At 47.5% G+C, this 12825-nt stretch overlaps 1 protein-coding gene across 1 annotated transcript in view; it reads right to left on the bottom strand.

Annotated features, from left to right (window-relative positions):
* Nucleotides 1-224: 224 nt before the first annotated feature.
* The window catches only part of SNX19 (sorting nexin 19), a 51903-nt gene continuing 39302 nt past the window's right edge, over nucleotides 225-12825 (bottom strand). Inside the window, exons 9-11 of the mRNA XM_054005445.1 lie at nucleotides 6497-6681; nucleotides 5107-5194; nucleotides 225-4035 (exon numbers count right to left, since the gene is read on the bottom strand). Coding sequence (XP_053861420.1) covers nucleotides 3900-4035; nucleotides 5107-5194; nucleotides 6497-6681 — 409 coding nt within the window. The 3' untranslated portion in view covers nucleotides 225-3899. The remainder of the gene's footprint in view (nucleotides 4036-5106; nucleotides 5195-6496; nucleotides 6682-12825) is intronic.

Consider the following 12825-nt stretch of genomic DNA (forward strand, 5'->3'; position numbering starts at 1 on the left):
GGCCAATGTTTGCACAGCAAAAGCTGGTGGTTCTTTACAATTCCAAACTTCTGCTCTCTCTTCTATGCAAGAATTTGCCTCCTACATTCTGGGACACGCTATTAACCCACTCTCCCATCTCTCCTCAGCCTTTGCTTGTCATCCTCTCTGCTTTATTCTCTTCTTTCTTCATAGTGTGTGGTTTATAGGGATATTTCCCAATAAATACACATTTTAAATCCACAAGCAGGTATGCATTTTTAGGTAGGGTAGTATTATATACAGATTACAATAAGAGCACAGGTCACATGGTACAATATTTGTCTACATTGATATATACAGGTTCTTGGGACAGTACTGATATACACAAGTATGCGTTGCAATATTATCATACACTAGTAAGTCCACATATAGTTGGTGGTCAGTTTTTGTACCCAGGTGAAGACATGGGGATTTGGTGCAGAATTACAATTCTTGGTTAAGTATGCCGCTGTTATTTTTGCTGTATATAAATGAGAGGTTGTTACCTTCCTAGGTATAATAGTTATTTATATTATGGTACAGTCTAGAAGCCCCAACGAAGATTAGGGCCCTGTTGTGCTAGGTACTGTACATACACATAGTGAGAGACAGTCCCTGCCCCAAAGGCAAATGGTAGGTGTGGAAAGAGGCTCGGAGATCCGCGGACAAAGGGGTAGCACGGCACAAGCACAAAGCATTACAACTGCAACTCATTGACATGTGTCTCCCACCAAAGTTCCCCGTCTCTGGCAGGGATGTCCTTAACAGTCTGCAAGAGGAACTCACCCCATATGCCCCATATGGTGAATGGTAACAGATATAGCAACAGATTTTTGGGGAGGGATAGCTCAGTGGCTTGAGCGTAGGCCTCCTAAACCCCAGGGTTGTGAGTTCAATCCTTGAAGGGGCCATTTAGGGATCTGGGGAGTGGTCCTGCTTTGAGCAGGGGTTGGACAAGATAAGGTCCCTTCCAACCCTGATATTCTCTATATTCATGAAAAGCTGCCCTCAAGTGAGTTCAAGACAGGATATTCAAACCCTCTTGACAGGAGAGAACCCTAGGCTCACTGTCTCTACTGCCCAATCCTATATTCCATGGCTTTAAGAATTGCAAATTTCCTCCCCTCTGACACTGCAGGATCTGATTTATAGGTGAGGGACTTTCCCACCAACCAGTCTTTTATTTTGTCCTCTCTGGTTTACATTGGGTATGACCTGAGACATCCAAAACTTGAGGTTATGGCCATGCAGCAGACCAAAAAAAAACCCCAAACAAACAAACAGGGAAGCCCCTAGCCAGACCTGCAACAGGGCTCAATAATGTTATATCAGATTGTGGCTGATGGCCTCTTCTCTTAGGGCCTCTTCTAGACTCCTTTAGGTCAAGGCAGGTCAGGATATGCTGTAAACCAAAATTATGGGACAGAGGAGCAAAATAGCAAGCCAAGGAGTGAGGAGGAAGAAGTGAAATGGGATGCTGAAGGGCAATCTGTGGCCTAAGAATAACAAAGAGAAATTGGAGATGGAAAAACCTATTGGGTCCCACCTTCTATTCCACACTTTCTGCCATCGTGGGATGGATTGTCCCCTATGGTATGTTCTCCAATTCTTTACCCAAATTCAGTCTTAAATGACTCAAACAAGGACTTTCTTCCTTTCCACTTGCGAGGCTATTCCTTCCCCTAAGAGATCATGGCATTGTTAGGAAGTTTTCGCTCATAGGCAGCCTAACATTTCCTTTTGCTCAATTTCATCTGAGTCCTCCTTATCTTTTGGGCTCCCTCAGACCATCCTAAATGACCCCCCTCCCTTAGTGTCTCCCTATGGAAAGAGCAGGGTCTGTGTCTTCAAGGCTACCTGCACTAGTGCTACTCATCCCTCCGGCTAAATGTCCTCTACAGTGAAAATGATGCACACCCAAATCCAGCACAATGATTGGGGACTAGTGGGCTCGTGTGATAGGCTAATGCTCTTCCCTTTCAGTTCGTGGGTAATTGAGTATAACCCTTGTAAGGGAGGACAAGCACATTGGGATGTAGTGTAGAATGGAAATGATCGCCATGACTTTGCAGGCCTCTCTCATGCCAGCTCTCCCCCATTATCCATTTTAAACTGTTGAGAATCACAGGAGGCAGGGTCCTCTTGGATGAAAAAGTCCAATGCCAGCCAGACAGTGGCTCGGGACCTGGTGAAATGTGGCCCATGTGCTGGAGAAAATGCAAATACTTTTGTTGATGCTCATGCGCCCTGTTGACCTGCTTTAACATTAATTCAACAGAGGGGCACCATTAGCCCATGATGCCACTTGAAGCCTTTGGTATGCTGTAGAGATTGTGACCCAGGGGCATCGTACAGTGATGGGCAATAGATATAGAATACCACCATGTGCTGCTTCTACAACATACCTGGTCTCTAAAGCACTGTGCAAACAACAGGTCAACCCTAACAACACCCCTCCCGATTTTACACCTAGGGAAACTGAGGCACAACAAGGTTAAAGTGACATGCTCATGGTCACACAGTAAGCCAGGGCAGAGCTGGGGATGGAACCCTGGAGTCCGGACACCCACTGCCTGCTTTAACCATCCTCCCACTTAGCTACCAATGAGAGCTGTATGATAAACTCCTTTGAGCACCAGTGCGGTGATGGACCTCCAAGAACTTGCTGCAAGAGGCAGTCTATGGTTATAGAAACTATTTTATTGCCCATGTGCCTCATATGAGTCAGTTCCTTTCCTCCACAGAGTAGCCCGGCCACGAATCAATGGTAGAGATCCTCCGGTGAAGCTGAGATCAGGGACAGTCTCACATTCCAAACAGCACCCGGCCTTCACGCTAAAGAAGCTGCTGCTCGACTGTGGTGCGGTGCCTGCATCATAACCCCGGGACCCTTAACAATCCCCACTTACAAGACAACATGGGGTGGGAGAGCCATTGCCCCATAATCTTCAATTTTCCCTGCACAGGCAGATGACTTGGGGATGGATGTGGTGCCCTCCAGTTCTGTTTCACCCCAGATCCCTCTCCTCAGCCTGGACAATGAGGGATCTTGAAACAAGATGATCTTGGAGTTGCAATGGTGTGAGGCACCTTCCCCTGCCCCTAAGGCAAGGCAGGAGCTTTCCGCTAGTTACCCATCACTCCGGAGTTCCGACACATTTGGATGGACAGCACCAAAGGCAGGAACTCCCCCTGGGGATGTCTTCTTGTCTCCATCTCATCTTTTCGGGGAGGAACAAGGGTGGGATGAGGATTTCTCCACGCACAGACATCTGCCCTGAACGGGAGAAGGTCAGGCAGGAATCTCAGCACTGTCAGCCTTCATTCAATGAGGAGCTAAGTGGTGAATTCATTTACTAGGGATAAGAGCTAATCCTTCTTCTCTTTGCCTTATATGGCATGCGAGTCAATGGGAGTTCAGATGATGGGACGTCCTGGGGTCATGTCTCTGCACATCAGTGCCAGGGCCCGAAGGCCTCGAACCAACCCTGATGTGCCACCGACCATTCTGGGTCAGGACTACTCAGATTCAAGAGACATGCAGGGCATGAAATTACATCCAAGTAGGATTTGTGCCTGGCCTGGCCTCACTTAGCAGCCTGCTTGCCCCAAGAGAGATCAGGTGCTTTCCCGCCATGAGCTCCTTGCTCTCCATCACGTGAGCTATGGAATGGACACTAATGTTACACACAAACATCTCCATCTGCTCACATTGGGCATAGTCAGTCACCCCGCCAACAAGGAGAAGCCTGAAAGAAGCCTCATGTCGGACCGGCTGGGGTAGTTAATTAAGAAACTTCCAGCCCTGTCCAGCAAACACTGAACGCCAGTCACCTGATGCCTATGAATTCTTTTCTCTGCTGCTCATTCTTCTTTGCTGCTGGCAACAGCAGCCCTGGTTAATGTGGGGAAATTCTTGCTGTCTCGAGGCTGTTAGAGACAGATGAAGTTACAGTTGTTGTTTTGGGATCATCACTGGGGTTATTAAGTATCAAAAACTCCAGCAGAACGTCCGAGAGGCGGTAAACCAAGTGCCTGAAAGAGACAGAGGAGAAAACATAGGCTTGTCAGTGCAAAGAGACAGAAGTCTGACATGTCTGCTAATGGTGGGAAGTCTGCACTCACTCAAGCAGGGTGTGCACCTGTGTACAAGGCAGCCATTAGAGGAGAAATTCACTGCCGAGCCCCAGGTTGGGGTGCGGGAGAGGCGGGAAATCCCACACATTAGAAGAGGAGGAAATGCTTCAATGGGTGGGTGATTTTTTTCCCCGAACATTGGTTGCCTGATGTTGCTGAGACGTTTGGAAGGTTAGAATCAGTCCCAGGAAGAAGGATTACTACGCAGAATGCAACGGAGGGGTTCAGAGATGCATAATATATTTTTACATAATGCTCAGTGGCGTGCCATCTGTGTATGCAACACATCCACTGCATGCCCACAAAAGCCCTGAATATGACTTCCTGACCGGCTCTGCCCAGGGGAACGATTTTGATTCTGATCAAGCTATAAAGTATAAAGAGCAGTGTAGCTGTGGCAACATAGCCAGCGGTAGCAGACGTATTCTGAGCCATCCAGAGCGCAAACCTGACAGAAACTGGTGGGTATGTACCTGGCACAGTTCAGCCGTGCCTCCGCTACTATGACCCGTGCTACTGCGGCCACACGATTGTTTATATTCACGTTAGCTTGATGAGAGCTAGTGTAAGCATGTGTACACAAGCAGGGGAAAATCACACCTGTAGTGTAGACACAGCCAAACTTAAAGCCTTTCCAAACAATGGGACAACCCCGGATTGGATCTGCCTTCATCTCCTGCCGCACTATTTGTATCAATGAAATCAGCAGATCGGCTGAGATAATTCATAGCATGTTTAGGTTGATATTTTCTAATCGTCACCTCATGTCAAAGCCTCAGGAGATGAATTTTTGCAGTGAGCCCCCTTGGTCTGAAAAAGTCTACTCATTCCACTGAGATTTTTCATCATTGGAAATTTTCTAACCAGTGGGGTTTTTCAAGGGAGTCCAGTGTGCGATGCACTACTTGGTTATTGCATAGCAATGACCGTGGCTTATGGAGGCTAAGAAGGCCCTGTTATCAAGGCTACCTGTTTATGATGGGTTGCCGTAGTGACTCAAGGACCAGGTTCCAGCTCAGTCGACATCTGCTTGTCCCAAGGATTTCCAGAATTAAGTCTGTTAACATCAGAGAGACACTTTGTCTTTAAAAACCCACGTCTACATTACAATACAGGGCACATTGCACTTGTTCAGGAACTCAGTGGATGTTAAAGGGCTCTTCTATCTGATTAGATGTCCCAAAAAGTAATGCTCCCCTTCCCCCCACTTGGAGAAATACCAGGAAAACACACATCTTAAAGCCCAATCTTAATACCAGACATAACGTACAGCTCTAGAACCAAATGTAGAAGAGAGCTTCCGGACCAAAGAGACAATCTCCGGCTAATTATAATAAACAGCAGATGGAAAAGAATCTTAACATGCTTTACAAATTATCCACAGATGGATTACTTCACCCACTTCTGAAATGCAGCCACCTCTGGGGTGGACCACACAGCAGCTGTTTTAAAACAGAGGGAAATGTAAATGAACACCATCTGGCCAGCATATCAGGGCTAATGATTGTAGTCGTGTGGAAAAGCGCCCCAATTTTTTTTAAATGATAGCAGAAAGAATTCTGTTTTATACCTCCTCTGAAAGATAGCACTTTCAGCGGAACAGCACCTTCTTGCTGTGCTGGAGCGCTGGCTCCCTAGCGAGTGGCTCTGAAGGAAAAGCATCACCTACTGAGTGACCAGTGCTAAAGGCGGGAGATGAGGCGGCCTGTATTTAGAAGTCACCAAATGGCAGGCCCTCTCTCCCTCAGAGCCCTGGACTTTGCTGAGACAACTGTGTGAATTATCTCAAGTAACTCTGGGGCAGCATGGTGGCTGTTCACTTGGAAGCAGTGGGAGCCTTATTGATGGGTCATTAACTCCTGAGGTGATGTGAATTTGCCAGGTCTTGGATCTTGCCGCGGCTGAAAATGGGGTCAAAACTGCACAGAGTTTAGAGAGCGAGAATTGCTATTTTCCAAAGTGTTTCACACTAAACACAACAAAGGGGGGCAAAGAAGGGACGGCTTCAAGTCCATGCCTCCGATATCACGTGTGGGTAAACACAAGCAGGCTCTCTCATGCTCTGAAACCAGATCTCTAGAGGTGACAATGCAATGCGTTCACTTGTGGGGCTCCCCAGCTCTCTGCCTTACCCTGTTCTCAGGGGTGGCCAATGAGCCTATGACAAACTCCCGTTCGTTTGCAGTGCTCGCAGCCCATGGTGCTCAGCACCTGAGGCACATTAAGCACTGGTTCCAGGTGTCACTATCGCACGTGCGCGGTGAAATGGATTTCAGAGCCTGATCCCTAAAGAGCCAAGGCCCGTTAGCCGGATACCACAGCTAGAGGCCGTTGGGTGTTTATCGCATGGCAAACTCACCAGGAAGGAGTCCCATCAGGCTCTGCAAGGCCTGCTGTGCCGTCGCCTCCTTCTGCTCCTGCGTCCTGAAAGGTTTAGGCACCGCTGGTAAGACTCCCCCGGGCCATATGGATTCCTGCAGCAATCGGAGGTACTGGACCCAGCGCTGAGTGCAGGTCAGGTTAGTCACCTGCACTTCCAGCCATCTGCAGACAGACAGGGGGAGAGAGAGAGAGAAAGGTGAGACGGCTACAGTGGGAATTAGCTCGTGAGCCTCCCACTGATCTGGGTCTCCTGGAGAAGGGCTGATGGGCTTTATAAAATGCTACCCCCTTCACAGCAATGGCCCACAGGGTATTGCAGCCACTTCACAGCCATTAATTAGCTGCTCCTCCTCACTCACCTGTGAGGCAGGTAGAGATGGATACCCCCATTCTACAGATGGGAAAACGCAGGCACAGAGCCCAAGGGCCAGATTAGGGACGCTCTTGCTTCCACTGCGGAGGAGTTACTCACATGATGTCAATAGAGCTACTCATGGAACTGGCCCCCGATGGGACCCTGGCCTGTGCTGTACAGGTCAGACTAGCCCTTGAAGCCTGTGGATTGCTCTAGCTCTTAACGAATGGCTTGAGGGCAGATTACGGCACAGATGAGAGTAGAGCCCAGGGCTCTTTGCTCCACGTCTGGTGCCTTATCGCCAAGAGCATCTTTAACGCTTTTGGTTTCAGAATCAACCCAGCTCAGAGACCCCCCCCTCAGCCAAAGCCAAAAACAGGCATTCTTGATGCTTCACTGTAAAGAGAAGACAGCTCCCTGGGGATTTGGAAGCCCCCAAGCAGCAGCATCCCCTAAGCTGTGGTAGCAGAGGGGAGTATGTTGTATTACCAGTTTTCCTCCCCTCCCTGATCCCATTGCCAGCACAGCCTGGCGAGGGAATCTGGTCTGGTGTTGAGTGCCTTCCTCGTCCCACTGCTAGTAGAGAAAGTCAACACAGGACCCCATGTGGTGCTTTGCCATTGCTTGTGCCAAAAGCCAGCCCCCATTTGGGTTGGGGGAGAGTTAGTAAAGGCTAAGTGGAGATGCTTGGGAATAGAAGGGGCTGGAGGACTCTAAGGAGACAACTGAAGGTCTTTTGTAATGCTAGTTCTTAAGACCAAAGCTATAACTTCCTAGGGCAGGGAGGTGAAACTGTCCTTGTGTTTTGTACTCCTCTCCTTTACTGGCTTTCCCTCCCCTCCTCTTCAGTTCTGCTCCTCTCCATCACTGGAGGGCAGTGAAATCATTGCAACTTGCATCCAAAAATCTATATCGTACATCTATTAAAAGGAAAGTTATGTACCCTCCAAAAAAACTTCGCACTGGACCTCCTGCTGGGACAGGACTGTGCCCTTTATATGGTAACAACCTGCAAATCCTGAGGCTACAGCCACGGGAATGTCATTCCGGATAGGAGCCGGGAGGCATGTGCAGCCAGTGCAGGAAAGGTTCATTGACACCACCCATGCTAGCCAGAAAATGTTACTAAATCAAGTTTGGATCCCCAGACTCCAAGACATTACAGCATTCTCCCAAGTACCAGAAAAATGCCTCTGCAGTCAGTCAGCCATCAGCTTCGGAGCTCTCCCTGCCCGCAAAAATCAGCCATGCAGAGTGGAACTCTTTAGGCCTCCTGGGAAGCATGATCTTAATCCTGATGCTGCTCATGTCAATGCTATGACTCCCACTGACTTCAGCAGAACCAGGACACAGCTCCAAGGCACTGAAAAGACCAGTGCAATACTGCCGGCTGTGGGAAACTTGCAGCCCCTCTCTCCTCAGTCTGTGCCAGCAGAGGGCTCTACAGGAAACAGTGGAGTGTTGACTATGGGGAAAGCTTGCAATTTCTCCAGGCCTTCAGTTTCCTACCTCCTATGGTTCTAGAGTCTGGGATTCAGCCCGAGCCTGGAAGTCTACACAGCAATGAAACAGCCCAGCAGCCCAAGCCTTGCAAGCCCGAGTTGACTGGCATGGGAAGCTGTGGGTGTCTAGTTGCTGTGTAGACGTACCCACAGAGTCCCAGCAGATAGCAGCCCATGAGCAGCGTCGGGAGACCTGTCCCATTTGGCAGTCTGTGCTGGTGTTCGTAATTCCATCATCACTATGCTCCAGTGGCTTGTAGTACATCCAAGAGCTGGGCCCTGCCAAGACAAACTTTATTTAACCTGCGCTCTGCCAGACTGTCTGCATTCTTCTCAGCCTGGACATGCTGGCCAAGGGCTTCTTTCCCGGCTTCCAAATGCAAGTGGACAGAACAAGAGCGGCACTAAGAATAGAAACACCCGAAGGTAACTGAGGGAGAAAACTCTGGGTAGTACCAATGGTTGTCAAGGGGCAGGGCTACAGTGATATCATTCCTCATGTGCCCCTGCCTTATGCCCTAAGAAATACATCTCTCTACCAACCGGCTTCCAGGCACCCATGCGCACACGTATACATATGTGCATGTGCGCGCCAGTTAATAACTACGAATAAAAGTAAAGAAGACAAGAAAATAAAACCAGTCATGGTTCCACAGAGCTGTAAGGTCTTTGTAATCCCACTCAAAACAGCCCTGTTCCTGGCACTCCTCTGGGGCAGCTGGATGGTTATCCCAGAGACTTGGGGCAGCTGGGGAAAAGATACCATCAGCAGTGCTTCTGTGCGTATTGCCACAGTACCCCGTGATTTCAACCGGGATCAGAGCCTTCTTATGCTATCCGAGCATGCCCTTGGGATCAATAGGCTAGTTTGTGCCAGCCTGAGAGAGCAAGGTAACAAGAGCATCGTCTAGGGCAACAGCACCATTTGAAAGTGCGTTGGCTTAAACCCAACTTTGCCCCCAGTATCAGCACACTTTAACATCTTTAAAACCTTGCTAGCCATGCTTAGTTGGTAATGGTACACTGTAGGGTCAACCACAACCAACACACACGGTTTTCAAGGCGTGGAACTGCGCCTACTTTAGGGGCAATGCCATGCTTAAAATCAAGTTAATTAATAGATTTCCAGTGTCTGAGAGGGTCGCAGAACTTCAGGGATGTCGGGTTAAAGCTCAGGATTCAGGCCAAGGATCTTTCCGGGGATGTTAGATCAAATTTTTCATTGGATTAATCTCCACTACATTCAATAACCTTTATGTGCTTGCTTCCTACACAGAGCAAACATGTTTCCTGGCTGGAACATCATCGAAAGGAAAATTTTAAAGCAAATGTTGCAGAAAGTTATTTTTGAATGTGGGATCGTCAGTATCAGCAGCATAAGCCTGACTCTGAAGACTTACTCTCATCCAGTTAGGGGACAGGATGTACAAATGGTTACAGGCCATAGATCTTGTGATATAAAGCCCAGGATGGGGAGGGGGTTATTTTGTACACACTTTGATTTTCTCTTTTCAGTCTAGCTCCGTGCTTCCCAAATTGGGGACTGGGTGCAGGAACAGAGGAGAGGGCTGATCCAGATTCGCTCCCCGTGTGCTGCTGCTGCAGTGGGCAAAGCAGCAAATAGCTCTTCAAAAGGTGCCCAAGTTTCCACCCTGCTCCTAAGGCAGCCCCTAATGCAGCCAGTTTCAGGAGCAGCTCATATGGGTAGGGATGCAGCCTGCTGTCCCAGTCATGCTCAGCGGCAAGAGCACACATGTCTTGGCTCCTTTTGATCCTCAATTGTTCCAAACAATCTGTCGGCTCCGGTGGGCTGGGGACCAGAAAGATGGGGAAGCCCCACAGAGAGAGAACTGAAAAGAATCAACATTAGAAAGCGAGATGAGAAAAAGAAAGAAAGGAGACACACAAGTTGAGGAGAAAAAGAAAATGAAGGGACAATTGTGGCACAGCCAATGGGGGCTCCCTTATACCATCCCATTCAAGGGTGGATCTATCAAAAAAAGGCTGGGAAGGTAGGAATTGCTAGACAAAATTGGACATGGGTTCCATCTAACCCAGCGCATTCCTTCCCTGAGAGTGGCTGTCATGGGATAAGAGGGAAGGGGCTCTCATGGATCAGTAACTGGTTAAAAGATAGGAAACAAAGGGAAGGAATAAATGGTCAGTTTTTAGATTGCAGAGAGGTAAATAGTGGAGTCCCCCAGGGGTCTGTACTGGGACCAGTCCTGTTCAACATATTCATAAATGATCTGGAAAAAGGGGTAAACAGTGAGGTGGCAAAATTTGCAGATGATACAAAACTACTCAAGATAGTTAAGTCCCAAGCAGACTGCAAAGAGCTATAAAAGGATCTCACAAAACTAGGTGACTGATCGACAAAATGGCAGATGAAATTCAATGTTGATAAATGCAAAATAATGCACATTGGAAAACATAATCCCAATTATACATATAAAATGATGGGGTCTAAATTAGCTGTTACCAGTCAAGAAAGAGATCTTGGAGTCCTTGTGGATAGTTCTCTGAAAACATCCACTCAATTTGCAGTGGCAGTCAAAAAAGCAAACAGAATGTTGGGAATCATTAGGAAAGGGATAGATAATAAGACAGAAAATATCATATTGCCTCTATATAAATCCATGGTACGCTCACATCTTGAACACTGTGTGCAGATCTGGTTGCCTCATCTCAAAAAAGATATATTGGAATTGGAAAAGGTACAGAAAAGGGCAACAAAAATGATTAGTGGGATGGAACAGCTTCTGTATGAAGAGAGATTAATAATACAGACTTTTTACCTTGGAAAAGACATGACTAAGAGGGTATATGATAGAGGTCTATAAAATCATGACTAGTGTGGAGAAAGTAAATAAGGAAGTGTTATTTACTCCTTCTCATAATATAAGAACTAGGAGTCACCAAATGATATTAAACAAAAGGAAGTATTTCTTCACACAATGCACAGTCAACCTGTGGAACTCATTGCCAGAGGATATTGTGAAGGCCAAGAGTATAACACGGTTTAAAAAAGAACTAGATAAGTTCATGGAGGATAGGTCTATTAATGGCTATTAGCCAAGATAGGCAGGGATGGTGTCCCTAGCCTCTGTTTGCCAGAAGCTGGGAATGGGCGACAGGCGATGGATCACTTGATGATTATCTGTTCTGTTCATTCCCTCTGAGGCACCTGGCATTGGCCACTGTCGGAAGACAGGATACTGGGCTAGATGGACCTTTGGTCTGACCCAGTATGGCCGTTCTTATGGGCAGATGGGAGCAATATTTTAGATCATTAAAGGATCATGAGCAAAAATGCCTCTGCTTTAGCCATTTTATTTGCTGCATGAGGCAGATTGGATCAATTAATGGAAAAGCCCAGATGACTCAAACCCAAACTGCTGTGGCAAGCTGACATTACCATCAAGCAGACCTATTGCGCTAAAATCCAGTCCGCAGAGATACACCAAGGCCACACACTAATTAAGGGTTAATATTTCTCATGCATGAACTTAAATGTGTAAAGCTGCCAATCTGGCACCTTTCACCAGCGCTAAATTCACAAGTAATTTTTTTGTGCTATTAAAGCACTAATATTTTGAGGTAGACACCCAGACGAGACACACACAGAGGAAATCAGGTAGAAATAAACCCGCTGACAAACACAAATAGAGCTGGCTTTATTTTGGATGGCTGATAAGTTGCTATTTCCAGTCTGGTATTTTACACAGAAATAGGGCCCCAAAAGAAATTAAAACAAACCCATCACTGAACCATCTCCTTGTGTTGCAGAGGAGACCTGAAATAGACAGCAAGTGACCTCTGAGCATCAGACACCAAAAAGCTCTGAAAATGCCCAGTGTCAAGAGACAGAATGCAGAGGCAATGGGTCGTGGCCTCTTGTCTGGAGGCACATAACTTGCCCATGCTGTAAGGATCCTCTGTTTGAAATAGCTTCCGCTGGAGGAATGAAGTGGCTGCTAAAAAAGAGCTGGTTTAATACCAGGGCTTAGGATGGAACTCCAAGGTCAACTGAAGGGGCCCCATCAAGACAGGATAAACATGAAAGCCCCATAGGTGGGGAACATGGGCTTGGGGATGAGCATATACAGTGGCCCTATTCCCAAGCAAAAGGCAATGGGTGCTGCTGAGATGGGAAGGTCTTGTGGTGAAGGCACCGCCCTGGGAGTCAGCAGACGGGGGTAAGTAGCTGTGTGTGGACTGAAATCTTGTTTGACTCTTGAATGCAAGATGGGCTGCCGTGCCTCGGAGGGAGCGTGGCTGACCACCCGCTGGATTCCTTGCAGATGGAAAAGGCTGAGTACGGTGAATCAGACAAGCTTCCCTGCAGGCTCAAAGGGGAGTCACCCAGGCTTTGTCTACACACAGGAGTTGTGCCAGTTTAACTTAAACCTGTTTTTAAAACAATTTAGCTAACGCACTGCAAACCCT

This window comes from Malaclemys terrapin, chromosome 15 (genome assembly GCF_027887155.1).
Source record: "Malaclemys terrapin pileata isolate rMalTer1 chromosome 15, rMalTer1.hap1, whole genome shotgun sequence".
Taxonomy (NCBI): domain Eukaryota; kingdom Metazoa; phylum Chordata; order Testudines; family Emydidae; genus Malaclemys; species Malaclemys terrapin.